The following is a 25,665-nucleotide window of genomic DNA, read 5'->3' as shown; positions in this document are numbered from 1 at the left end:
AAAGCCCCCCACCCCTGCAGTCCCCCGTATCCCATCGGTCGGCTCCCCACCACCCCAAACCACGCAGACACAGGGATGGAGCCGCACTTCCAGGAGTAAAATGATTTATTTCTTACTGAGAGCTGGATCCTACAGGGCTTGGCAGCACGTTGGGCAGGGGAGGCTGCAAGGGGCCCCTCCAGTGCCTCCCTGTGTGTGTGTGCACCTTGCACACCCGCTCACACCCACCCACGTGCAGTGCCCACACACGCGTGTGCACACTCGTGCAGCAGCACACGTGCACCGGCTGTTTCAAGCCCCCGTGCCATGCAGTGGGACACGTTGGGATGTGGGGTGGGCAGCAGGCAGGGCCACCGCAGGGTCCCTCTGCCAAACCCAGGGCACCCCATCCACGCGTGACAGCCCCTGCAGACCACATAGGCAGAGCTATCCCCATTTCATATCCCCAGACCCTGTTCTCTGCGGGCTGGGGAGCAGCAGGTCCGTGCCAGATGCCATCTGGCTCCTGTGAGAGAGGATGGAGGCCCCGGCCAGTGGGTCTGGCACACACACTATTGTCACCTGGTCCCCAAAAGCAGTCCCCACTACCCCTCCATGTCCTTCCTTGGGCACTACCAGCCCATGTCTCCCCAAAAACTGCCAGCCTGTGGCAGGGTCCCTGGTGCCCGAAACACCCTCGCACTCCCTGCCCAGCTGCAGCACATGGCAAGCGAGGACCACATGTGGTAGCGCAGGGGAAGGGATGGAAATTTGGGGGTGCAGCTTTGCAAACAGCCACTGTAAGCCATGGCAGGACAGCTCGTGCCTCTCCTGCTCTGCCGGCTTTCACTACCGCCCGGCACCTGCCATCCTCCCGGCATGTCCCAGATACAGCCCGAGACCCAGCATCAGTGCAGGTCGATGTTCTCATACTCCAGGTTGTCTGAGTCCTCCAGCTCGATGCCGGGTACCAGGTTGTAATAGTTGGTTGACTGACTCATGTAGATCTTCTCCCGGTCGGCAGAGTCCTTCAGGACTTCGGTCACACTGACAGTGTCCACCTCTGGCTCGCTGCCCCCCAGCTCCTCTGCCCTTGGTGCCGGGGTGTCCCGCTGCCTGCCTGGCCCTGTGCCCCACTGCCCTTTGTGGGCTGGCACCTGGGAACTGCTTGGGGATCCCACCTGGATCTCCACCTCCTCATAGAGGTCCCTGCTGCTCTCCAGCGGGTCCACGGAGGGCTGGAGCAGGACCTGGCTCCCCAGCAGCACCTTCTTCTCGGTCTCGGAGGGGGCAGCAGGTAGCTCGTAGGGGACGTAGTGGTGGGGCTCTGCAGGCACTTGGGCATTGCCCCTCTCTGCTGTGGCTGGATGGCTCTGGGACCTGCTCTGAAGGCTGTAGTTGGTCTTTCTCTTCCGCCTGCAGAAGCACCAGGTGATGCTGGCGAGGATGAGGAGAGGGGGCAGGCAGATGAAGAGGGCGGTGAGGCTGTGCGAGGGGCACAGCTCACCCCGGGGGATGCTCTGAAGGTCCACACCATGGTACCGCTCCGGTGTGTGGCAGATAACCTCAGTGGCCAGGCTGGGACAATCCTCCAGGTTGCTGAGCAAAGTGCAGCTGCAGTCCCAGCTGTTGTTGGAGAGCTGGAGCTGGAGCAGGGACGGCTTCAGGAGGCTGGCGGGAAGGAAGGTCAGGGCATTGAAGCCCAGGTAGACCTCCTGGACCTGGGTTGATGCCTTCAGGAAGGACCCGGGCAGCTCCTGGAGCTGGTTGCTGTCCAGATGAAGGACCCTCAAATTAGGGGCATCTTCCAGAAAACTTCCAGGTAGACTTTCCAGCAGGTTGTGACTTAAGTGCAAGATTTCCAAGGCAGGGGGGACTCCCTGCGCGTTGCTGATGGCCGTGATGTTGCAGTGCGAGAGGTAGAGCTCCCGCAGCCCCCGCACCCCTACCAGCATGCCCCAGTCCAGGTGGGTGATGTTGGAGCTGGTGAAGTTGAGGCAGCAGCTCTCGGGGAGCGGAGCCTCCCGGAAAGCTTGGAAGTCCATGGGCTCCGAGCAGTTGCAGCTCTGCGGTGCCGGGTCGAGGGCAAGGCCGGCAGCGAGCAGGAGGCTGCCCCAGAGGGACACGGTCCCCAGCCCAGCGCCTGCGGGGAGAGCAGAGGGGACAGGTGACCCCCCCCGGCAGGACCAGCTCTCCCCTTGCTCCAGCCCCCCACGGCGGGGGGGTGAACCCCACTTCTCCCCCTCCTAAGGAAGGGACCCGAGTCCCCGCAGCCCCCCCGGACCTACCTCCCGCCCCCCGCCAGCCCGGGGCTGTCTCACACCCGACGTCCCGCTGCTCCGTCCGGCTGCCCACGGGCAGCGAGCGACCGCCGGGGCTGCCCTCGTCCCCACGCCCCCTCCCCCGGCTCCCCCCGGGGTGCCCTGCCCGGCCTCACCTGCCGCCGCACGCCCCATCCTGCGGGGCCGCTCCGCCGCGCTCCCCGCCGGGCGCGGCCGCCGGCTCCGCCTCGCCGCGGGGCGGCCCCGCCGCTGCCCGCCCGCCCCGTCCCGACACCGCCTCGCCCCGGCACCGCTGATCCCCCGCCGCCCCCGACCTCCTCCGCCGCGGGCCGTGGTCCCCCGCAGCCCCCTGTGCCCCTTCCCCTCGCTGGGATCCCTCCAGCCACGGACCCTCCAGCCGCACTGAGCGGCGGCACCCCCCAAAATACGCTTGGCACCGGTCCCCTGCAGTCAATCCGCCCGGTGGCCGCCCTTCCTCTGCCCCCCCACCATAAACGACAGCCCCCCGTCCTTTCCCCATCCTTCCCCTCCCCATCCCCCAGAACCAATGTACCTTCCCAGCTTCCCCCGATCTCCACTCCGCTCTGGCCCCCCCCAAGACATAAATCCTTCCAGCCACCTCCATACTCAGCATCAGCCTCCCAAGCCCCTGGACAGGGGCTAGGCTGGCTTCTGCTGTGTTCCTCTCCCTCCTGGGACGGGAGAAGGCTCTGCCCGGCTGGTCCCCACCTCCGTGCTGGGCGTGCTTGTAGAATGGGGATCAAAAGGGCCAGTTTCTCTACCACTGGACCCCTTGCAACTTCCTTCCATCCCACACAAGTCCCGGGCTGGGAAGGAGGAGCAGGGTCATTCACACACGCTACAGCCCACAAGAAAAGCAGTGCTGGAGAGGGGAGCTGTGTTTCCACCCTGTGAAAGTGCCTGTGTGCTCACCGCGGTGTGAACTGGGTAAACCGAGGCACATGGTGTGATACCAACAGTGCTTTGCTTCAGTACTGGTAGGAAGTGGGTGAGATGAGACCTGGCCTGAGTGCACGTGGGGTGCTGTGGTGCCGGAGCCCAGTGGGGTGCCCGCAGCGGGGCAGGGCTCTGGTGGTCGCTCCTCAGCCTAGCTCAGGGTGCAGAGTGCTGGGATACCCTATGTGCTGCCTATCTGGGCTGCCTCAGAGGCCTGGCAAGCTCAGCACACCAGTAATAAAAGCACTGGGTTGTTTCAGGCTTCCTGGACCACGCGTGCTATCCTGAGGGATGCAGCAATGTTTAAGAAGGCACCAGGCTTCAAGAGTTTCTTCCCTTGATTTCACCCCTTGCTCGTGGCTCAAAACTGGCGCCTCGGGTGCTGCTCTCATGTCTCAGCTCAGGGATGCTCCAGCCCCCAGTGGGAGAGCAGCAGCTCTCCTTGGCACGGACCCATTGCCCACATCCCATGTGCCCTGCTTGGGTCTCTCCCAGATGCACAAAACCCCGGCAGAGGGGTGGGTTTCTGGCAGGGGGACCTGCCCCATCCTGCTGCCTCTTGAGCAGCAGGTTTGGGGCGCCGGCACCTTGCGCTGGTGCTGCAAATGCTGCAGCGACTAACCCTGAGGCGGGGATTTCTGCTGAGGAGCAGGGATAGGATGGAGCGGGGAGGGAAGCAGGGCTGGCCGAGCACTGGCTGCTGGGGTGGGACACAGGAAACGGCCATTCGGGCCCCCGCGGAAGGGAGGTGCCGGCAGCACACCGGGCTGGGGGGGTGAGAGTTGCCTCCTGGGGTGCCCTGGAGACGGTCACACAGTGCCAAGCTGGCACCCATGGTTTGGGGCTTGCTAACACTCTGCTTGGGGTAAAGCCTCCCCTGCTCCCCCTTCTCTGGGGCAGCAGCTGAGCCAAGGGCCCCAAGAGCAGGAGATTTCAGAGGACTCCCTGAGCCTCCGTGGGCCAGATCCTGCCTCCCAGGCAGTACCTTCCAGCACTGGCGTTTTAGATACCATCCGAAATCAAAGTGCTTCCTTAATCCAGAGGGATCTGGATCCTTTTATCTCGCCCTCCAGGCAGCTTTACCCAGATGTGCAGCTTCCCCTCTGCACATCCCCAGCCACTCCCTGGGTGGGATGGCCTCTGCTGGTTCTGGTGCTGCTGGTGGTGCTGGTACTGGTGTTTCCCTCCCAGGCTCAGCTGAGGGACCAGCCACCCTCTCCCTCCTCCTCCTCCTCCTCCTCCTCCTCGGCGGATGCAGCCCTGTGCTTTGCAGAAGCTCACCGGGTGCAAGTGCCGAGGGAGGGGAAAACCCCGCTCCCGAGGGGGTCAGGGCTGTCACCCCAATCCTGGGGAGCTACCCTGCATCTTGGGCTATGAGAGTGGGGGACCTCAGGGGGAGCCAGGCTGGGGCCAGGCCAGGCTATGTCTGAGTTTTGTGGAGGATGTAGATCCCACAGCCTCTCTGGGCTCCTGTAGTATTTTAGCATGCTCACAGGGGAAAAAAAAAGTTTCCTAGTGTCTAGATGGAATTTCCCTTGATGCAACTTGCGTCGGATGCCTGTCCTCATTTTGCTGTACAGCTCCCCAAAGAGCCTGGCTCCTTTTTCCTGTAACTCCATCTAAATAGCTGCAGGCAGCCGGGAGATCGCCCCAGAGGCTCCCCTTCCCCAGGCCAGGCAGGCTGTTGATGTTAAACCACGCTTCCTCCTACCGCCCCAGCTCGGTGATGGGAAAACCCCTCTCTGCAATGCTCTGCATCACCGCGGACCAGAGCTGCAGGTGGAGAGGGGGCTGCTCCCAGGCTCCATTCTTTTTGGAGAGGAGATCCCCCAGCCCTGGTGGGATATGGGCTATGGGGTCCATCTGTGCCCCCAAACCCAGCCCAGGAGCTCAACCAGAGCGAGTGAGGAGCAAGAGCAGAGCCGGCAGCTCTTGGCCCTCGCTGATCCCTGCTGCGCCTCTGTGGGGGACCCCGGGGCAAGCCCCGTGCAGGTCGTCCCACCACCCCCAGGCAGGTCCCCTGGGGCCTCCCTGCACCCCTGGGTGCCTCCACCCCTGCGCTGCCTCCAGACGCTGACTCAGCTCTGCTCTTGGGGCCTCCGTCGGAAAACCAGCATTGCCCCGTGACGCTGCCCACGCCTCGGGGAGCCCCGGGGCCCTGGTGGAAACAGGCAGCTTTCCCCCCAAGGGGCAGCAGCCTCCCTGCCGGCTCCCGGAGCATGTTTGCTGCCAGGTGGTGGGTTTGCACACATTTCCTCTGCAAAAGCTAAAGCTGGAAACTTGAGAAAAAAGCAGACAGATCCGGGTCGTTTCCTCCCTCCCTACAGGCAGGTTTGCTCACTTTTCCTGCAGCGAAAAAAGGGGGTTCGTTCACCCCACAGGGGATGTGCTGTGAAGCACGGGACTGTTTGGCTGGGACTACTCATGCAAAACCCTCAGCATATTCAGGAGCAGATTGAGCATCAGTGACCAGAGCCCTGAGCTGCCCCGGGGAAGCAGAGGTGGAGCAGAGTGGGGAAACTGAGGCACAGAGCAAGGGACATGCACACAGTCACCCTGTGTGCAGTGTGGAGCAGGGGAAGGGCAGCAGGATCTGCTTTTGGGGGGAATCTCATAACACTGCCGCTCCAGACTCATGGGAGGCTGTGGGTTTGTGGCCACCTCTGCCAGCTTGCATGCCGACGGGGAAGGAGAGATGCCCCCGCATCCTCCCATGACCTGTTTCGAGTGACATAGAGATGTGTCCTCCTCCTGGCCATTAGAGAGCAGCACCGCTATGGCACACTGCCCGCCTGCACATCACTGCACACTGGGGACAGCACGGCCAGGCCCACCCTGCAACACCAGAGCCCCCAGAAAGCCAGGTGCCAAGGGTGGACGTTCCCAGTGGGACAGTCCTGCAGGTCTCCAGTCCTGGACTGGCCACCGTGGGCAGCCACAGGGGACTGACCTTCCAGGGCTGTTTGAGGGGCACGGGGCTGGGCTGGAGCTGGGGCAAAGGGTGGCCAAGGGGCACCTACCCAGGGGACAGTCCAGCCAGGGACCTCACTTCCACCTTCCACTGTCCCCTACGTCCCCAGCGACCCACCTGGGGTGGGCTGTGACCCCCCTCCCCAGCCCCCAGCACACCGCAAGGGGCTCTGGGGGTGTCCCTGCCTGCATCCAGGTTTGGCATGGGGGGGGGAGGGGGTGGGCAGGGCCCGCATCGAACACGTGGGCTTTGAAATCCCACCCAGGCCACGGCCTTTCCGTGGGGTCCCCAGGGTATGCCGTGACACAAGCCGGTCACCCCTGTGAGGGGAGGTGTCCTCTGTGTGTGTGTGGTGTATTTACAGATAGGGAGGGGGCTCTGCCTGTCCCGGGAGAGAGGGGAGGGAGCTGAGGAGTGGTCTGTGGGGTCTCGATGTGTCCACGGGGGATCCCTGTGTCTAGGGGGGCTGCCTTATGGGGGTCTCTATGCCTGGGGGGGCGCATGTATCTATCGGGGGCCCCTCTGCCTGCGGGGGAGGTCTGTGTGTGTCTCGGGGGGAGGTGCTGTACGGCGGACTCCCCCGGGTCACGGCGGGCCAAGGGGCGCCGGTAGACCCGCACCCCCCACCCCACTCTTCACCCTGCGGCGGCCGCTTTAAGGGCAGCGCGGGGCCGCCCGGGGGCGTGGCTCTGCGGGTGACGTCATCGCGCCCATTGATAAAGCCGGCGGGATTCCCGGGGCGGCGGCAGCAGTGGCAGCGCGCGGCGGCGGGGCGGCCGGGCCACGTGTGCGGGGCCTGGCGGTGGCGGAGGAGCCCCCAGCCCCGCGGAGGAGCCGTCTCTTCCCGCCGCCTCCTTCTTCTCCTTCTCCCGCGCGCGCCATGGAGCCCGCCGGCCTCTTCCCACCCTTCCCCGCCGCCTGCCTCCCCCCGCAGCCCGCACCCGCCCCGGCGCCCCCGCCCCGCGCCGCCGAGACCACCCGCATCATCACCGACCCCGTCTCCGGCCGCTCCTACTGCAAAGGCCGCCTGCTCGGAAAGGTACCGGGGAACGGGGGCGTAACGGGTTGAGTGGGGCTGGGAGCCGCTGCCTGGCGTGGGGAAGGGCGGGGGGGGCTGCTCTATTCCCCCCCATCCGGTGTGGCCCGGGGATGGATGCGGCCCCTCGGTTGCCGCACGCCGCCCCCACCCTCCCCGCCTCTCCCGGCGGGCCCGCAGCGGCGCTGGAAGCTGTGAATCACCCGGGCTGGCTGCCTGCCTCGCCGGCTATCGGAGACGCATCGGTTTCGGGGCGCCCCGCGGGGCCTGCGTGGGCCGGCGGATGCCCCGGTTCCCAGGGGTGCCGGTCCGCGCCGCTCCGCCACACGCAACTTTTCCTCCCGCTTGCCAGCGGCGTGTGTGGGAGGTGGGTGCCGGTTCCCAGCCCGGCCCGGGCGGGCTCGGCGGCTGAGTGTGCAGATTGGAAGCTGACAGCACGGCAGGAAAAACCTGTCTCCATGGGGCTGCCTTTCGGTGGCCTCCGGTCCCCGAGCTCCCTGCCCTGCGCAGGACTTTCCGGGTTATCTGTCATGTGGAAAGATGCGGAGTCCGGCCATGGTGGGAGGAAAAACACCCTGGAGGTTTTACAGGAACTGGGTGAAGAAAATCCCTGGTTGAGAGCATCATAGTTCAGATCTTAGTGGGCGACGCAGCAGGAGGGAGCGTGTGACGCTTGCCGGGCTGCGCTGCAAGGGAACGGAGGAGGAGGTGGCTCAGAGGCAGGGGCGAAGAGCTGTCTCTCACCCATCCATAACCACCTCTTCCCTTGCAGGGTGGGTTCGCACGATGCTACGAAATGACAGACCTCTCCAGCAACAAAACCTATGCCGTGAAGGTCATCCCTCACAGCCGGGTGGCTAAACCCCACCAGCGGGAGAAGGTGGGTGCTGTGGGGCTGGCGGGGTGCTGGGCTGGTGGAGTGCAGTGGGGACCCTGTGCTCACCCGGGACCACTGCTCCCTTTCAGATCACCAATGAGATTGAGCTGCACCGTGACCTGCACCATAAGCACATCGTCAAGTTCTCCCACTACTTTGAGGATGCAGAGAGTATCTACATCTTCCTGGAGCACTGCAGTAGGAAGGTGAGTGGTGGCGTGGCCTACTTGTCAAAGGATCTCCTAAACAGAGCCGTGGCTAGTTGGAGCAGGCCTTATCTGAGGTGCTTTGTTAGCACTCTCCTTCTCCTGGGCTACCTTGTTGCTGTCTCTGTCACACCCTCTGACCTCAGCCATAAGCTGCGTGGTTTCGCATGGCACTGGGGACACCACCAGCTGCCTGCTCATGTTGGCAGCCTGTAGCTCCTGGTGGGGCCACCGTAAGTCCAGTGGTTCCCCTGGTTGTGCTGAGCAACCTCAATGTCGTGTGGGGAGTCTGCTGAGGTCATGGCTGTGGAATAAGGATTATTTGTGGATGTGCAACTTCTGGAAGAACTGGCTTTGACCCTGCCTGCCCCTTGCCTAGTCAGCAGGGCTGCCTGTTCTCCCTGCCTGCCATCACCAAGCTGCCTTCTCTCCCTCTGCAGTCCCTGGCCCACATCTGGAAGGCCCGCCATACTCTGCTGGAGCCCGAAGTGCGCTATTACCTCAAACAGATCATCTCAGGCTTGAAATACCTTCACCTCAAGGGCATCCTGCACAGAGACCTCAAGCTCGGTGAGCGCTGTGGTTGGGGCAGGGTGCTGTGTGGGGAGCGAGCTGCCCCAGAGGGACTTGTGGTGACGCATCGCCTTTGACTTGCAGGCAACTTCTTCATCAATGAAAACATGGAGCTGAAAGTGGGGGACTTTGGTCTAGCTGCTTGCCGGGATATCTCTGACCAGAAGAAAAAGTAAGTCTGAGGTTTCCCTGTTCCAGAGCCCTCTGAGTTTTCACTCTTCCGCCTGTGGCTTCCTGGAGGGTGGAAGGATGAGGGGTCCCCCCTGGCCTGGGGAGGGGAAGCTGTAGGGCCCCTTCATGGGATGGGGGGGCGGTTCCTGCCCCAGCTGCAGGCAAGGCGAGGGGGCTGGGGGCTTTGTGGCTCCTTCAGGAGTGAGCTCGCAGCCGTCGGGGGAGAACAATGTGCTGACTACCGCTATTGTGCCTGCCTGGCTGCCCTGCCGGCTGCGCAGGCCGGGACACAAAGGCTCTGTTCCTCCCCAGCTCTGGGACAAGCTCTTCCCAACGGCTGCCCAGGAGCAGCTGCTCCTGACCCCCAGGAGCTGGGGAGGGGGGAGTCTGTATGAGGCTCCTTGTAGATGGAGGGGGCTTCGGACCACAAAGAGCAAAATGGAGGGGGGGAGGACAGGCTGCAAGCGAAATCCCAGGGCGTGGAGGGGTAGGGGGGAGGCGGCCTTGGGGGTGGCGGGGTGGGGGGGATGCAGAGCATGCACTGACCTGGCGCTCTGCCCCACAGGACAATATGTGGGACCCCCAACTACCTGGCCCCCGAAGTGCTGCTGAGGCAGGGCCACGGGCCGGAGTCGGACGTGTGGTCTCTGGGCTGCGTCATGTAAGTCTGCGCTGCTGCCTGGGGAGGGGTCCGGGCAGCCCTGCCTGGGGAGGGGGGTGGAGAGCTGGGCTGTGGAGCAGCCCCGATGAGGAAGTCCTCTTGCGCTTCGCCCCGTGGCTTTGCAGCGGTTGCCGAAAGGCAGGGGGAGGGGAGCAAGTGGCCAGATCCTGCCCAGCCCCACTTTGGAGTGGTGCTGCCAGCCATCCTGGGATGCTGTTCGGGGGCTGCGCAAAGGGGAGCTGCGCTCTTGCGCCGCGCACAGCTCTGGTTCGAAGCGCGCTCAACCGCCCCGTGAACCTGATAAACAATGGAAAAAGTTGGTGGCTGGCGGCAGCCGCCGCTCTGTTTTGTTGGGGGAGCGATCGCTGTGCTGCTTCGGCACATCCAGCCCCTTGCCTGGCCGCTGCCCGCAGGCTTCCTGCTCTGCTTTCTGCCCCGGCGGCCGTGCAGGGCTGGGAGCGGCGCTGGCAGAGGGTGGCCTTTGCCTGCCGTCCCTCTCCCCTTCCCTAGGGCTCCTGGCTTGTTGCTGTAAACAGTTGCTAGGAGGAAGCGTGGCCGGATGTGAGCGCGGACGCTCAGGCTGGAAGTGGTGCTCCTGGCCAGGTGTGGCCAGCCAAATGCCAATAACTTCCTTGCTTTAAATGCTGCTGAGTCACAAGCCTGGTGGGGATGTGACGGTGGCACATGGGTCCCCTCCCAGGTACACCCTGCTGTGTGGGAACCCTCCCTTTGAGACCTCCGACCTCAAGGAGACCTACAGATGCATCAAGCAGGTGGAGTACACCCTCCCTGCCTTCCTCTCCCTGCCCGCCAAGCACCTCATCGCCAGCATCCTCAGACGCAACCCCCAGGACCGCCTCACCCTCGAGGAGATCTTGGACCATGAGTTCTTCAAGGTGAGTGGGTGGGGGTCTGGCCTTGACTCTTCTCTGGGTGGGATGAGGCTTTTTGGGCTGTGCAGGGCACTGTCTTTGGAGCCCAAGTCTCAGTCCTTCCAAGGAAGCAGCCCTGTCCTGCCCAAATGCCAGCCAGGGGAACTGAGGGATCTGGTGTGCTCTTGCTGCCTTGTCCCTACAGCATGGGCTGTTTCCCGTACTGATGCCAGTCATGGGGCCAAGGCTCGACGGAAATGCAAGCTGGCTGTCAGGAGGGCTGTGAATGACTGCGGTCAGCCCAGGGCAGCTGCTCTGCCTGGAGCACGTGGGCAATGGAAACCAAACCTCTGCCTTGACCTCTCTGCAGGGTTACACGCCTGAGAAGCTCCCTCCCAGCAGCTGTGTGATGGCTCCAGAGCTGAGTCCCCCCAACCCAGCAAAGAGTCTGTTTGCTAAAGTCACCAAGACACTCTTTGGGAAGAAGAAACCCAAGGGTGAGTCCAGGCACTTGCCCAGGAGCCTCTGGGTGACGCTTCCTGCAGGGAGAAGGTCATGTCTCCTGGAGAGACCTCCTGGTGGGTCTCTCTGGCCCCCCTCCCCAGGGCCAGCACAAGCTGGGGTTGGCCCTGCCCTTCTGGTGCTGGTGGCCTGGCAAGGGTGTATGCCTGGAGAGCGGATGCTGTGCCGCAACCTCCGGGAGCAGTTCCTCCTGGAAGCCCTGTGTCGCATGAGAACTGGGAAGTGAAAGTGGGAGGCAGCTGCCTGACACCAGCCTCACCACCGTGGGCATGAGAACAGACGAGGGAGAGCTGAGCTGCTGGGAGGGGTGGCCCAGATGTGCTCAGTAGCATGCTCACAGCTTGCTCTCTCCTCAGCCAAGAAGGGCTCTTTGGAGGACAAGGATGACATCTCCAAGCTGGTCACTGGGCTGATGAAGACCTCGATCTGTCGGCAGATGAGCTATAAAACCGTGGAAGGGAATGAGGTGAGAACATCCCTGAGCCTGCGCATACCCCTCTTTGGGGGAGCAGGCAGAAAGGTGCTAAGGCCAGGTCTTTTCACAGGCCACCCCCGTATCATGCCGCAGCACCAGCTCTAGCCCTGTGGAGACAGTGGTGGAGGAGACATCTCACAAGTCCGTGTCCCCCTCCATCCGGGGGACGATGGCCAGCAGCTGTGAGGGTGAGCAATACCTGCCCAGGCCACTCCAGCCTGTCCTGAGCTTCCTGTCCTGGCTGATAGCGGGGCCGGCTGACTCAGCCTGTCATCTTCTCTCTGTAGCCTTTGAAGACTGCATCACCGCCTCTGCCATCATCGAGTCAGCTGTCTGGCTCCTGCGGACCTGCCTCTCTTCCATGCCCCCAGGTAAACCGGTCGGACTGCTCTGGGATGGGGCAGGGCGCTGTGTGTCCCCTTCCACATGAGATGAAGGCACGGCTGCTATTTGGGGTACCTTAAATGCTGCCAAAGCCCACTGTGGGCAGGGGGGTCTGCTCCCCCTTGCAGGGGTGAGGTAGGCAGGGGCTGTCTGCCTGCTCTGCTCACGCTGTCCTCTCTCCCCCAGCGGAGAAAAACCCAGCTTCCCTGGCCCGCCATGAGCACTTTGTCTGGGTGAGCAAGTGGGTGGATTACTCCAACAAGTATGGCTTTGGCTATCAGCTCTCCAACCGCAGCATTGGGGTCCTCTTCAACAACGGCACGCACATGACTCTTTCCCCCAACCACAGGTAAGGGCTGGGGTGTTTGTGGGGAAGCCCCTCAGGTGGCAAGGGGTGGTCGTGCATGGCATGGGTTTGGTTCTGGGTGGCCCCAAAGCTCATGGTCTGCTCCCTCCTAGGACTGTGCATTACAACCCGACCAACAGCAAACACCTTGTGTTCTCTGTGGCCGCCATCCCTGAGCAGTTGCAGGGACAGATGAGTGTCTTGCGCTACTTTGCGTCCTACATGGAGCAGCATCTCATGAAGGTGGGTGCTGGTGCCCTGGGACGGGCTGGGATCATGGGTAGGCTGGATGTTTGGTCATGGCTTGACCACATCGCCTGGGGCTGTGGGACTCCCTGCTCACAGGCTGTGACCAGGTGGACACCCATAGAGTTGGGTTCTGGGAGTGGGGACCCCACTGGGTGTGTGTCCACATTTGGCTGTGTGTGTGCTGGTGACACTGCTCCCATGTATGGGACCAATGGCTTACCAGACCCTTCTCTCCAAGGGAGGTGACTTGCCCAGCATAGATGACCTCGGGCAGCCAGCCCTGCTCCTCCTGCAGTGGGTGAAGACTGACCAAGCCTTGCTCATGCTCTTCAGCAGTGGCACCCTCCAGGTACGTGTGGGGCACAGTGGACATCCCCAGACCCCTGTGAGGAGGAGGCCAGCTGGGGACTCATGGCCTGTGTTGATCTAGTCTGTCACAGCCCAAATGCAAGGTCCAGCTGTGACAACAGCTGTGGGTGCAGGATGCTGCTCCAGTCCCCGGAGCTGCTGGTTGCAGCTTGTCCAGCCCGTGGAGGGATGTGATGCTTCAGTTGGCTGCTTCCATCTGCCCTGGTGCTGGGGCTGGTGCGTTCCCGCTCTGGGGCATGGAGTGGGGATGCTCCCAGGCAGGTTGGGGAGGAGGAACGGGTTGAGGCAGGAAGCGTGGCTCCATCCTGGCTCCCGACATGCCGCAGGAAGCGTGGGTTAAACCAAGCCCAATCTGTCTCCTAGGTGAACTTCTACAATGACCACACCAAGGTGATCATTAGCAAGCCTGACCACTCCTGCCTTGTCACCTACATCAACCGGGAGCGTAACTCCTACACATACAAGCTGTGCAGCATCCAGGAGCTGGGCTGCTCTCCTGAGCTCCATCACCGCCTCAAATACATCCTCAAGCTCCTCCAAGAACGGGCTGAGGCCTAGCGTGGGACTTTGGGGGACCCTGTCTGGACGTAGAGGGTCTCCCCCTGTCCTCCCACAGGATGGGAGGTATGTTGTGGTGCTGGCTGCCCACCTGGGCACCCTGTATCCTGGTGCTCAGCTGGACTCTGGACTGAGACACGTGGATGTGGTTACAGCAGCAGGTCTGGACATCCTTGCTGCTCCCTGGCTCTGGGCAATCACTGTCTTCCTGCTGGCAGCTCCTGCTCTGGTTGTGCTGGTCTTGATGTTGTGGACTGGGGGGGAGGGTGGCACAGGCAGGTGGTGGGTGAGGGCCCTGCAGCCAGGTTTGGGTCTGGCTGTGCCTTGTTTGTGTCCCGGTGCTCCAGCCTGCCCTGGCTGGCTGCTGCCTGCGGTGGGGACACAGGCTGTCCTGCCCAAGGTGATGCACCAGTTGCACAGACCCTCTCCATGGCCCGGAGAGGAATGGCACAGCCTTGACCTCAAGGCTTGGCTGCTGTGGGGTAGGGAAACCCCCTTCCCAGGGGTGGACAGGGGTGAAGGGCGCTGCCTGCCCTGCCAGGGGCTGCGTGGGCTGGTTTGTGCCATTCCACGACTGCTACACTAAGGAGGGGGCTGTGCTGGGCCCAACCCTGCCCTGTCCGCTTCCGAATTGTGAATTGTCTGGTACAACTTGAGGTTTGATAAAGGGTTTGGGGGGGTGGGGATCTGAGGGCTTGCCTGGAGAAGCCCTTGTCTCGCTGGGACCCAGGGATGTTTCTTGTTTCAAGGCAGTCTCTGCCATGTGGGACTATTTATGTATCTTATTTATATGGAATTATTTATTTTCCTGTTGGTCTGTCCATGTGCAGCTCCCCTGTCCCTGACTCGCCTCAATTAAAAAATTTATTTGTGTAAGGGCAAACTGTGTCTGCCTTGCTTGGACCTGGGACCTCAGTCATGAAAGAGCTTCAGCTTCTTTATCCTTGCCCCAGGGCTGCTTCTGCCAGGCCCCTTTTGACACTGGCTATTGCTGGGGGACAAGGTCAGAGAGGCAGGATGGGGGTGAGGAGCCCATGTGGTACCTCTAACTGCCCTTCCCAGGACTGCCAGGAAGGGCAGAGTTACCTCTTGCTGATGTCTGTGGAGCCCTGGAGCTGCCTCGGCTTCTCCTTGCTGCTGCCAAACTCTCATTCCCAACTGTCTCTGCGCTGGGACCAAACCCACCTGCTCTCATCCTTCTGCTGAGCTGCAGCAGGCAGGAGCTGTGGCCCAGGGGGTGGCTTGCCTGGGTCCTTGCACTATGGCACCTGGTGCGATGGGATATGAGCTGGGAGTGAAGCCAGGAAAGAGGTGGGACTCGATCTGCTCCATGAGCTTGCTTTGAAGGTGATCTGTCACCTCCTTCCCCAGTGCTGGTGTAATCAATCTGCCTGGGAGCAGCTTGCGCTGTGGGAAGCAGGCTGGGCTGCTCCCTGGAGCGTGGCCTTGGGCAGCTGCCTGCTCCAGGGCAATGCAGCTTTGCGGGTTGTATTTGCTGCAGTTCAGTGGCAGTGGAAGCTACGGAGTGGGTGTGAGCCCAGGCTGGGGGCTGTAGCGAGCATCAGGGCACCAAGGTGCATCCATGTCTCGCTCCCTGCACACCCCATGGCCAAAGACTCCAGATGAGAGCCGCAGCTGGAGCAAACCTCTTTATTTCGGCTGTTCTCTCCTGCAGCCCTACAAGGCTGGGTGGAAGGAGAGGCAGGTGCTACTCGAAGTAGACCCCGTGCACTGTGGCCACAGCAAAGAGGGAGGCATTGGAGAAGGTGGCGGAGGCAAAGCTATCAGTCTCAGGGTCCCACAGCCCTCGGCTGGCCACCAACAGGCTCTGCTGGCCCTGCTGGCCCAGCAGCACCTGGCAGACCAGCTTGTAACGGGGTGGTGCCACCTCCTTTGCCCGGCTCCGCAGCAGCTCGGCCAGGCTCTGGGCTAGCAGGGCACTGCCCTGGGGGCTGTAGACGGTGGTCCCCAGGGCCCCCGCCAGGGCCACCTCCAGCACCCGCTGCACCCGCCCCGCGTCAAACTTGCAGCCTTCGTCCGGCTGCATCCTGTAAGTGTTTTCGAGGCGGGTCTTGAGGATGGGCTGGAAAAGGGGGAGCCCAGAGAAGCTCACGCGGCTGTGGAGCATCCAAGGGCCGATGGAGGGGCGCCTGCCCCCTGGGGCTGCCCCGAGGGAGCTGCGGCGGCTGGCCAGGGGTGCCGGGAGGGTGCTGAGGATGGAGCTGCGGCGAGAAGGCAGGAGCGGCGGTTTGCCTTCCTCACTGCCCCGGGCTGGGGGCTGGGAGCCGCGGCGGGTGGCTCGGAGCGGAGGGGCTTCAGCACCATCTGAAGCCATCACCTGGGCCATCTCTGGGGGGAACTGTTCAGCCATATGGGTGGTCTGGAAGGGAGATGTGGCTTTGAGTGTCATGAGGTGGGTTGTCCCCCAACACCACCATCCCACTGCCTCTCCGCTTTGCATCTCCCTGCCCCCTGTAAATCCCATGCCTTCTGGCTCATCGGCTCTTGGGGGGCTGGATGCAGAGGGGCTGGGGAACCATGGCAGCCACCTTCACTTCACCAGTGCCTCCCTCCCCAGCAGCCTCAGCCACCTGGGGCTGACCCAGCACAGCCATGCATGGTCCATCCATCCATCCATCCATCCATCCATCCATCCATCCATCCCTCTGCTCTCCCACCCACAGCCTTACCCCCCCAGCACAGGTGAGCAGCTCCTTCCCCTCCAGTCCCCCCAGCCCTCCTGCCTGCTTCTGGTCCCACACTTACCCCCAGTCCCACTCTGTCCCCACTGGGCTAAACCCAGGGGACTTTCCTCCGGATGATGTCGTGCTCCGGGCTTCCCAGGACCACCTGTGGTCCTCAGGTGGCAGTGAGCAGGGCCAAACCCGTTGTGGTCCTGGAGCGTGAAGTGTTGCTATGTGACACTGCAGCTCTCCAGGGCCACTCTGGGGCACGGCTCCTGTAACTCCTTGTTTCCTGGTCCCTAGACAGCCCTGTCTGCTTTTACTCCTACCCTGTCTGCGTTTCCAGCTATGCCAGCACAGGAACACGGTCAGTCCGGGCACGTGCCCTCCGACCTCCCCTGCCAGCCCTGGAAAATGCTTGGCTGGTGTTGAAAGTGCAAAGGAAGAGCAGGAGCTGGAGAACAGCCACTGTGATTGCCACTTTGCACCCTAACTATGGGTTGAACTGGGGCTGGGACCTCCAACAGCTTGATTTTACCCCAAGGTTTGCATCCTTTGGGTACTTATGCCCCCTGCATCAAGGGAGAGCGTGGCCAGATGGGCACCCATTGAGCACAGCCCTGCCACGTGCTGGGGACCCTGCTGCTGCGATGCCCTGGTCCAAGGGCAAGTTTTCTGGGGGCTCCTGACCCCGAGCAGGGTTTCTCTCCGCCGGCGGAGCCCAGCCCAGCTGGTACGCCACAGCCACCACGTCAATGCGCCTTTGTCTAGTCTGGCTGCCGAGCTATTTGAGGAAAGTGGAGACGGCTTTTGTGTTTCTATCTCCCGTCAGAGGTATTTATAGCCTGCCGCTGACTAGCGCTGCCAAGCACACTGGCAGCTGGACCCCGCTCCCTCAGGGTGCTGCCGTCGGCTGCAGGCCCTGCTCCTCCCTCTCCCTCCCACCGCGGCTGGCAAGAGGAGGGGGGGGTCCCTCCCTGGGCACCCTCCCCGTGTTCCCTGCTTGGGGACAGACAGGCTTGGGAGAAAGGGGACAGGGCATCCCCCGGCACAGCACTTGGTTTAGGCTCGGGCGAGGCTGGTTATGCTTTTTTTCTGCCTGCGATAGCTTGTGTCCTAAGCAGACATGAGAACTGCGGGGCTTTGGCCTGGAGCATCAGCAGGAGGGAAGGATTTTGCCATTTCAGGGGGCAGATGTCCCTGCTGGGCTCGTTTGCTCCATGTCTGGGGACCCAGCCATGCCCAGCGGCTTTCCATGGGGGCTGTGCATGTGGCGGTGGGGGTGATCTTTGTGCATTTAACCTGCGCATGTGTTGCCTTTTCCAAAATCCCAGCTGCCTGCTTCCCTTCATCTCCAGCCCTATCCACAGGCTCCTCTGCAGCAAAGCCACCGGTACCGGACGCCATACCGGGGGCACCGGGGCCATGCCATGAGCCGTGGCGGGGGATGCCGCTCGTACCAAGATGCAGGCCTGCCTCCTCGCTCCGCTCCCATCTGGCGAACACCCGGATGGAGCTGCCGGGGCAGCACGGGTGGGCTTCCCCGCTCGCCGCCTCCTCTCTCCCTCCCCGGCAGCCTGGCCCCGGCGCTGCCTGCCAGGTTTCCTTAGCAATGGGCCATGTCGTATGGCGTGACGGCCTCCTCCCCGCGGCCTCCCTAGGCCGGCCAGCCTCCCGCCTGCCTCCTGCCCGCCTGCCTGCGCCGCCTTCCTCCGCCACCCTCCCCGAGGCAGCCCATGGCCGGACTCTGCTCGGCGCGGCTGCAGGGCGAAGCGGCCGCCTTCACCAGCGCCCTCCGCACCCTGGTCAACAACCCCCAGTTCAGGTGAGGGACCGGGGGGCGTCGGCGTCCTCCATCCCCCCCCCCCGCCCTCCCCCAGCCCAGCCAAGCACCCCAGTGCCCGCTCCGTGCTGCTTTCCCGCGGCCCTGAGCCCTGCCGGGGTGGGGGGGGTTGGGATCCCCGGGCAGTGCGGGGAGCCCGGGGCAGCTGGAGGGGCCGGCACGGCTTGTGCACACCCCGGGGCACTGGGAGCCCAGGGCTGCCCGGGTGCATCCCCCTGGGACAGCCACCTCCTCTCCGGGGATCACCCAGACCCCCTCTGTCCTCGGGCATGGTGCCAGCAGGGCAAGGCAGTGAGTGTCCCCAGCTAAATCCCGCGCTGGAGCTCCTGCCCTTGCCAGGAGCGGGGGTACCACAGCCATCCCCCTCCCCCAGGGCAGCCACCCGTGCTCAGCTGCTTTGCCACCTTTGCCCTTTGACATCTCCAACCTCCCCACACCCCGGAGGGGCAGGTGGCAGCCCATTCAGCACCCCCCCTCACAGCGCCTGGCATCCCTGTCACCTTCTCCCGGAGCCGGGATCGGAGATGAACTGCTGCCTTGGCTGCCCCCCACCTACACAGCACCTCCTGCCTGGAAGCTGCCTGGCTGTGTGGTCCTCTTTACCCACTTCATGCTGGCCCCTGGCACAAATGCCAGTGTTATCGGAGGAAATCCCCATCCCTGCTGAAATTTTGGCCACACAGAAGAGAAATCCCAGTGAAAACTCCCCAGCCACAGCATCAGGCAGTGAGGAAGCAGCTGCCAGCGCCTGGCCATCCCCAGCCCACATCCTGCTACTTGCGCCTCGCATCCCTTTCCCTGCATCCTGCAGCCTGCATCCTTCATTCTGCATCCTGCAACCTGATATCTGCACTCTGCATCCATCAACCTTCCTGCATCCCGCAGCCTGCACCCTGTAGCCTTCATTCTGCAACCTGCATCCCACATCCTGCATCCTTCGTTCTGCGTCCCGCACGCTGCAGCCTTCATCCTGCACCCATCCTGCATTCTGCAGCCTGCGTCCTGTATCCCGGACCTCGCATCCCACAACCTCAGACTGAATCCCACATCTCACAGCCTGCACCCTGCTTTCCCTACTTGGCCTGTGAACTATAGTCATGGAGGAGTTTATTTCGCTCCCCCTTGCAGTACCAGTCACAGAGGATCTGTTGGGCACACCCCAGCCGTGTATATCCCGATACGTGTGTGGGATGACCCAGGAGCACTTACCTCTGGTGGGCACATCCTTTGTGGGTTGGCCCAAGGGTTGGGTGGTGGGTTTGTGCACAGCCTGGTGGCAGCTACAGTTTGGGTGGCATGTCTTCTGCTCACTGCCCTGCAGGGATGGGGGAAGAAAGGAGGAGGGGACGAAGGGATGGATGGGCCGTGGACACAGGGCGCGCAAGGGCTGGGGACTCACTGCCCTTTGCCCACTCCCTTTCCCCCCATCCTGCCTCGCTTTCCTGGGGACGCAGGGCTGGAGAACCATCTGGGGAGCTGTGGGGGACCAGGGCAGCAGGACCCCATGCCCTAGTGTGCAGTACAGGCTGCCCTGTCCCGCAAGCGCAGGGTGGGCCAATGCCAACCCCGCTGGCAGCTATGTCGGAGGTTTCCTATCCCTGAGCCCATGAGTCAGTGCCCGTGACTCAAGGAGGCCGAGCCCGATGGCTGCTGCACTTTCCCCTGCTTTGCCGTGCCAAAAGAGAAAGCCACTTTCTCCAGTTGTTCCAGACCTTTCCCTTCCCTGCTCTGTGCCAGCAGCCATGGCTGGCTGTGCTGGCTCCCATGGCTCTCTGTGCTTTCCGGAGGACCCATCTTGCTCACCTCACCTCACCTGCAGCGTTCAGATGGCCGCAAGAAGCTACCAGCAAGGACCCCTCTGTGTCTGGGAAAAGCCCCTGGGTTAAAAGTAAAGGGCGCTGCCTCAAAGGAGGGACACCCAGTTGGTCCCTGCCCATGTGCCCTCTCCCAACATCCTGTGTCCTGGCTTCCCAAGGCACCCCATCCCTCATGGTCCCCTCTTCCCCACAGCGACGTCACCTTTGTGGTGGGCCGGGAGCAGCAGAAGGTGTTTGCGCACCGCTGCGTGCTGGCGTGCCGCTGCCAGGCTTTCCGGGGGATGTTCAGCCAGGGGCCGGTGGGCAGCGAGGACCCCCCTGGCAGCATCCCACCCCAAGGCCCCTTCATCCTGGGCAACGTGCAGCCTGAGGTCTTCCTGGCCGTCATCGAGTTCCTCTACACCAACAGTGTCACCCTCAACAGCCACATCGTGAGTGGGGATGGGGCTGGAAGGGCCCATGGGCATGGGAGGGACAAGGTGGGGACGCAGGGGCAAGGGGTGCTTTGCAGCTCCTGGGGTGCCGAAGGTGGAGGGGATGCTCTGCATGATGCTTTCTGGCTGGCTAATAGTGCAATGAGTGTGTGTGGGCTCAGCCCAGCACAGTGGGCTGTCCAGAGCACCTTGTCCCTCATGTGTCTGTCCCAGCATTGGGACAGCTGGCTGTGCACACCCTAGATGCTGGGAATGGGGACATCAGAGCAGGACACCTGCATATACCCCCATGTGGTAGCCCCTTTCCCCCCTGCCATGGGGGCTCCCATGGAGGCAGGAGAACACCTGCCCTTGGCCCCTGGGCTGCCATGCCCATCCGTGGCCCTGCACGCTTACAAGGTCTCTCGCCTGCAGGCTCTGGAGGTGCTGACCTCGTCAGTGGAGTATGGTCTACAGGACCTGTGCAAGGTACGGCCCTGCTTAGATTGGGGGTGGTGGTCTCCGAGTGCCCCTGTGCTGAGGAGCACCCCAAGATGGTCCCTGCATGGCTGGAGGTGGCTCTGAGGACAGCACCGTGGTGCATCACCCAGATCCATCACAAGCTCAGCCCCTGCTTGTTGATCCCGGAGGGTTTCTCCGGTGGGATCCCCCCTGAGGGGATGCAGCACCAGCCGGGAGCCCCGTGGGGGCTGGGAATCCCGGGGAAGGGCATGGGACTTCATGTCTCCCGCATGGCAAAGGGCAGCAGGAAAGCCCCGATGCCATCGCCCACGGCTGCCCTCCGGTCATCTGGCAGGATGATGCCGTAGGGAAAGCCCCGGTCCTGGGGAGCATGCAGCACCCCAGCCACGGTGCTGCCAAGGGGGTGCTGCTTCGGGCAGGAAGGTTTTGGGAAGGCAGCAGGGAGCAAAAACGAGGGGTGGGAGCCAGACGAGGAGGGGGCAGGGAGCTGGAGCGGTTCAGTGTTGGGGAGGGCGGCCGGGCCACGTCATCAGAGCGATTCCTGAATTACGGCCTGGGCTGATCGCATGACCCACCATCTCGCGCCTGGACTTCCCCTCCCTTCCCACTGCGCCGGGGAAGAACCTTGCTGAGGAGCTGAGGAACTGCAGGCTGCTGTGTGGTGGGACGGGACCTGCCCCATCACCCCGTGGGGACAAGCTCAGCTGAAGCCCGGATGTGTCACGGGGCCGTCAAACAGCTGGCTGGCAGGGAAGGGATGTAAGGGGTGTTGCTGAAAGAGGGACCCAGCGCCCTGGCCACATGAGTCTTACCCCACCATCCAGCAAATGCATCCTCGGGGGGATGACCTACAGCGGGGAGAGACAGGGAGGAGGGTGGGAGGGAAGGGGCTGACCAAGTTCAAGCCGGGGAAGCCCGTGGCTCTGTCCCCAGCTGCAGGGTGACCTCATCTCCCTCCCGCCAGTGACTCAGGGTCCTTCTGCTCCAGCTGGCGGCTCCTCCCTGCATGTCACATCCCCTTGGGTTTCCCAGGGGCTCTGACCCCTTTGTGTGGAAGGCAGCTGAGATGGGCAGGAGGGAGGTCCTGCTCCCTGACAGAAGTGTCCATCTGGCTGCATCCCACCTGCATTGTCTGCGTTTGGGCCGCAGACAGAGATGCTGGTCCCCCAATGGTCACAGGCAGAGAGCAGCTGGCAGGCAGGGCTGGGCAACGCTGGGGTCACCCAGTGCACTGCAGCCAGCACCAGGGCCATGCCCTGTGGTGGGACATGGCTAATGACTGTGGCCAGGGTTAGGTGACCCACCTGGGGCTATGAGGTTGTCTGAGGTTTGGTCACATCAAGCTCGGTCCCTGTCTGCCCATAGCCCACCACTGCCTTATGAAACCCTGTGGGGCTGGAGATGCCTTCACCCCATGTCCTGTGTCCCATGTCCTGGGGGTTCAGGGGATGCTGAGAGTCACGGGAAGGGGTGGGGGGGCTGGGTCCCCGCTCTGCTCACCTTCTCTCCATCTCTCTTCCAGCTCTGCGTCAAGTTCATCAAGGACACGCTGAGCGTGGAGCAGGTCTGCGAGGCTCTGCAGGTGAGCGTGACTTCAGTGTGGTAGCAGAGGGTTGAAAATAACCTGTCTGATTTTGGGGCAGGAGCTGACCTGACCCCTCCTGCTCTTGGCTGGATGGTGGGGCAGGATTTCCTCCTCCCCCCTGGCCCAGCAGCTGCCCTGCCAGCTCCTGGCCTCATTGTACCGGGGCTGCAAGGGATACCAGGGACATCACAGCCTGGCAGGGAAATGTCCTCACCCTGCCCTGAGCAGGGCTGGCTGGAGCTCCCCAGTGCCGGGGCCTTGCCATCGTCTGCATGAAACTGGGAGGCACTGGGTTTCTGGGAGCTCTCATGGTTTTGAGGCCAGTCGCAAAAACCCTGCTGAGAGTTGGGACACCTAAAAATAGCCTTTGGGGGGAAGTCCGAATGGCCCTGCCATGCTGCCTGGTGGGACCAAGGCTGCTCCCCAGAGAACGGGGATTTGTTCCACCTCCCGTGGCTGAAATGATGCTCTCGGGGCAAGATGCCGTCCCCAGAGCACAGAAGCTCCCGCCAGATGTGGTGCCAGACCACCGCGGCATAAACAGAGCTAAAACTGGCCCGGAGGAAACAAACAGAAAACCCCAAAACCCCAGAACAAAACAAACCTGAAGAAAACATCTTGCCTTCCCTCCGTGCTTGCGTCAATGCTGGTCCCCTGCCGTGGTGGAGGGGGAGGTGATGCTCGCCCTGCCTGTGCTGGTCCCCAGGACCCTGCACGCAGGGGCTGCCACCACGGGGGGGACAGGGAGGTGTCCTCCTGGTGCCCAGATGGGCAGTGCCAGCCCTGGGGTGAGCATCACTGCATAGGGCTGGGGGAAGATGAGAGCACCCCCAATTCCTGCTGCAGTGGGGGGGTGGCAGCTATGGGGCAGGCTGGGGCTGGCACCAGGATATGGGACATATGTCGGGGGGGGGTCTCTAAGCTGACCCTGTGCCCACGCAAGGAGCACTGGGGATGGGTGGCCCCATGTCCCCGCAGTGTGGCCTTGTGAGAGCAACGCTGGGCCCCCTCGCCCACCTGAGCAGCAGCAGAAAAATCAGGTGCTTTCTGCTGACGGTGGGGCCGGGTGACAGCTGTGGGTGGTAGAGCCACCAAATTCTTTGCTGTGGGGCAGGCCAGGAAAGGAGGGGACTTTGGTGTCCCCTCCCCACCATACCCACACCGTGGCACCCACGCATGGGGATGCTCGCCTCACCTGGGTCCCTGAGAGTGGCAGTGTCTCTGTAAGGTTTTGGTAGGAGGGTTCCTTCTGCCCCGGACACCCTTGCAGGTGTCTGTGTTGTCCCACAGGCTGCGGTGACCTACGGGCAGGCAGACCTCCAGCAGCACTGCCTGGCCTTCATCGAGGGCTGCACTGCGGTATGGTTGTGGGCGATGGGGGGCAGGGGGGGGCATGGCACGGGGATGCTGGGAGCATGCCCCCCTGGGGCATGCCCCAGGGCGCAGGGAGCACTGGGGGCATGTGGCATGGGGAACTCGGGGGGACATGGGACAAGGGAGCCGGGCCCCTAAGAATGGGGTGGCTGGAGGCTGGGCAGGGGAGGAAAGGGAGCAATTGGTGTTTGGGGAGAAGATGCTGGGTGCCAGGTAGAGGCTGGGGGGGGGGGGGTACTGGGATGTCAGGGGGTGGGGAGATGCTGGGGTGCCAGGCATGGATGGCGCCAGGATAGGTCCGATGGCCCATGGAGAGTGCGTTGTGTGGGGTCCCGGTACCAGTGCCCCGGTGCTGCTGTGTGCTGGCAGGCGGTGGTGCGGACGCAGGGCTTCCATGAGCTCTCCGACGCGGTGCTGGTGCAGGTGCTGCGCAGCGACCGCCTGGCCGTCGACGAGTTGGACCTGGTGCAGGCTGTGCGGGAGTGGGCGCACGTCAGCTCGGTGAGTGCGACGCGGTGGTGATGGAGGTGGGTGGTCCTGGCGGTTCCCCCAGGCAGAGCCACCCAGGGATGCCCAGATGCCCCACCAGCCCAGGCAGGGAACCCAGGTGCCCTGTCCCTGAGCTCAGGGCTGTGTGATGGGCACAGAGGCTGTGTTCTCCCCAGACACCCCCGGGTGCCCGGAGCATCACCGTCCCCCTCCCTCTCATCCTGCAGGCCGTCTTGGAGCGCCCAGTGCCCGAGGTGGCCGCCCTGCCCGTGCGGGAGCTGCGCCTGCCCTTGCTGGCACCCAGCGAGCTGGCGACGCTGGAGAGCCACAACCAGCGGGACCTGCTCATCCCGGTGAGCTGCTGCCTCCCCTCGGGGTGCCCCAGCTCACCTCCGGGGATGGAGGATGCTGCAGGGCTGGGCTGGGGTGGGGTGGAGGGGAACGAGACCACGCTGTGGCCATGCTGATGCCCCCTAATCCTGTCCCGGTCCCCTTAGGTGGAGAGCATCGCGGCAGCATGGCGAGCCCATGCGCTGAGGAAGGGCAGTGGGGTGCCCTCCCGCCTCTGCCGGCCCCGGCGCGGGACGCGGCCCCGCGACCACCACCGTCACCTGGACCCACACGCCAAGTAGGGGCCGGGCACCGAGGTACCCCCCAGCCTGACCGGGGGGCTCGGGCAGCGGCAGTGTACCCCCTGGCCGGGTGCTCTGCAGTGGGGCAGGCTGTGGGGCTGGGCACTGCCCGAGGAGCCGCCGCAGCCAAGAGCATCAATAAAGCCCTTTGCCCCACGCCACGGCTTCGGGGTCAGGGCAGGATGCCCAGATCACCCCAAAAAAGGGGTCAAGGGATTTGGTGGGGGGGCCGTAGGGGGTTGCAACTGGGCCATGGGGTGGGTGCGAGGACGCCCAGGCACACAGCCCGGGCCGTGACCCCAGGGGTGGCAGGGCTGCAGGGTCCCTTGAGGGACGGGGGCACAGGGTGAGCCCCCCCGGCCCTTTCCCAGCCCCAAAGCTCCCCCCCCGCAGCCGGGCCCTGTGCTGGGGCCCTTCCTCAGCGCCGTGCTGCCCCCCCCCGGCAGCGGGGCTGCGCTGCAGCAGGCAGCGAGCGCTGGCACCGGCCGGCGCAGGGGGACAACCCCCTCCCCATGGCAGAGGTGGGGAAGGGGCTGAGCAGAATGGGGAGCCCCCAGCCCCATGCCCATGGGGTGGCTGCAGGAGCCCTAAGAGGGGGGGGCAAGTGGGAGGGGAGACCCCGACATCTCTGTACCCACCCAGCAGCCCCAGAACCCTGCCCCACACCCTCCCTGCCAGCAGCCCCCAGCCCCTCGTAGTCCCGGGGCGGGGGGACAGGCTGCCGGCCCCTCCGTGTGCCACACACCTCTCCACAGCGTGCAACCCTCCCCCCCCCGCCATTGTGTGTGTGCACACAGCTGGGGCTGTCTCAACCATCCCCCCCGCCCCCCCCACCTCCCTTCCAGCTGTGCCCCCCA

The 25,665-nt window shown here is 63.5% G+C and overlaps 4 protein-coding genes across 6 annotated transcripts; 2 read left to right on the top strand and 2 right to left on the bottom strand.

The window, feature by feature from the left end:
• Positions 1–98: 98 nt before the first annotated feature.
• LOC134519596 (chondroadherin-like protein) lies at positions 99–2,368 on the bottom strand. Its single transcript, XM_063344003.1, has 2 exons — positions 2,268–2,368; positions 99–2,122 (listed from the first exon to the last, which is right to left on the bottom strand). The coding sequence occupies exon 2, from the start codon at positions 2,022–2,024 to the stop codon at positions 888–890; it is 1,137 nt and encodes a 378-aa protein (XP_063200073.1). The 5' UTR covers positions 2,025–2,122; positions 2,268–2,368; the 3' UTR covers positions 99–887.
• A 4,535-nt stretch (positions 2,369–6,903) lies between these two features.
• PLK3 (polo like kinase 3) lies at positions 6,904–14,172 on the top strand. Its single transcript, XM_063345010.1, has 15 exons — positions 6,904–7,228; positions 7,998–8,105; positions 8,192–8,308; positions 8,749–8,878; positions 8,966–9,053; positions 9,618–9,713; positions 10,414–10,609; positions 10,956–11,082; positions 11,464–11,573; positions 11,653–11,770; positions 11,870–11,953; positions 12,153–12,315; positions 12,426–12,555; positions 12,800–12,910; positions 13,294–14,172. Exons 1-15 carry the CDS (start codon positions 7,070–7,072, stop codon positions 13,486–13,488), a joined length of 1,932 nt encoding a protein of 643 aa, XP_063201080.1. The 5' UTR covers positions 6,904–7,069; the 3' UTR covers positions 13,489–14,172.
• A 1,024-nt stretch (positions 14,173–15,196) lies between these two features.
• Positions 15,197–16,390, bottom strand: DYNLT4 (dynein light chain Tctex-type 4). The gene is made up of 2 exons (XM_063345293.1): positions 16,255–16,390; positions 15,197–15,868 (listed from the first exon to the last, which is right to left on the bottom strand). Exon 2 carries the CDS (start codon positions 15,857–15,859, stop codon positions 15,197–15,199), a length of 663 nt encoding a protein of 220 aa, XP_063201363.1. The 5' UTR covers positions 15,860–15,868; positions 16,255–16,390.
• Positions 16,391–17,754: 1,364 nt separating this feature from the next.
• On the top strand, positions 17,755–25,642 carry BTBD19 (BTB domain containing 19). 3 transcript variants are annotated; one of them, XM_063344577.1, is made up of 8 exons: positions 17,818–17,997; positions 20,026–20,263; positions 20,681–20,734; positions 22,251–22,310; positions 23,604–23,672; positions 24,057–24,188; positions 24,404–24,529; positions 24,674–25,631. In XM_063344577.1, the coding sequence occupies exons 1-8, from the start codon at positions 17,909–17,911 to the stop codon at positions 24,806–24,808; spliced, it is 903 nt and encodes a 300-aa protein (XP_063200647.1). In that variant the 5' UTR covers positions 17,818–17,908; the 3' UTR covers positions 24,809–25,631. The 3 variants fall into 3 exon arrangements, with proteins under 3 accessions (XP_063200649.1, XP_063200647.1, XP_063200648.1); XM_063344579.1 differs by lacking the exon at positions 20,026–20,263 and having other exon boundaries at positions 17,755–17,997; positions 24,674–25,642; XM_063344578.1 differs by lacking the exon at positions 20,681–20,734 and having other exon boundaries at positions 24,674–25,632.
• The last annotated feature ends 23 nt before the right edge of the window (positions 25,643–25,665 follow it).

The sequence above is a fragment of the Chroicocephalus ridibundus genome, chromosome 8 (genome assembly GCF_963924245.1).
Source record: "Chroicocephalus ridibundus chromosome 8, bChrRid1.1, whole genome shotgun sequence".
NCBI classification, from domain to species: Eukaryota; Metazoa; Chordata; class Aves; order Charadriiformes; family Laridae; genus Chroicocephalus; species Chroicocephalus ridibundus.
This window is presented reverse-complemented; position numbering and strand designations above follow the sequence as displayed.

Excerpts from the sequence above, each read along its gene's own strand:
- BTBD19 (XM_063344577.1), top strand. The coding sequence starts at position 17,909 with ATGGCCGGACTCTGCTCGGCGCGGCTGCAGGGCGAAGCGGCCGCCTTC. Across the intron at positions 22,311-23,603 it reads AGGTCTGCGAGGCTCTGCAG|GCTGCGGTGACCTACGGGCA; the intron begins GTGAGCGTGACT and ends GTTGTCCCACAG. Across the intron at positions 24,189-24,403 it reads AGTGGGCGCACGTCAGCTCG|GCCGTCTTGGAGCGCCCAGT; the intron begins GTGAGTGCGACG and ends CTCATCCTGCAG.
- PLK3 (XM_063345010.1), top strand. The coding sequence starts at position 7,070 with ATGGAGCCCGCCGGCCTCTTCCCACCCTTCCCCGCCGCCTGCCTCCCC. Across the intron at positions 7,229-7,997 it reads AAGGCCGCCTGCTCGGAAAG|GGTGGGTTCGCACGATGCTA; the intron begins GTACCGGGGAAC and ends CTTCCCTTGCAG. Across the intron at positions 9,714-10,413 it reads TGGTCTCTGGGCTGCGTCAT|GTACACCCTGCTGTGTGGGA; the intron begins GTAAGTCTGCGC and ends GTCCCCTCCCAG.
- DYNLT4 (XM_063345293.1), bottom strand. The coding sequence starts at position 15,859 with ATGGCTGAACAGTTCCCCCCAGAGATGGCCCAGGTGATGGCTTCAGAT.
- LOC134519596 (XM_063344003.1), bottom strand. The coding sequence starts at position 2,024 with ATGGACTTCCAAGCTTTCCGGGAGGCTCCGCTCCCCGAGAGCTGCTGC.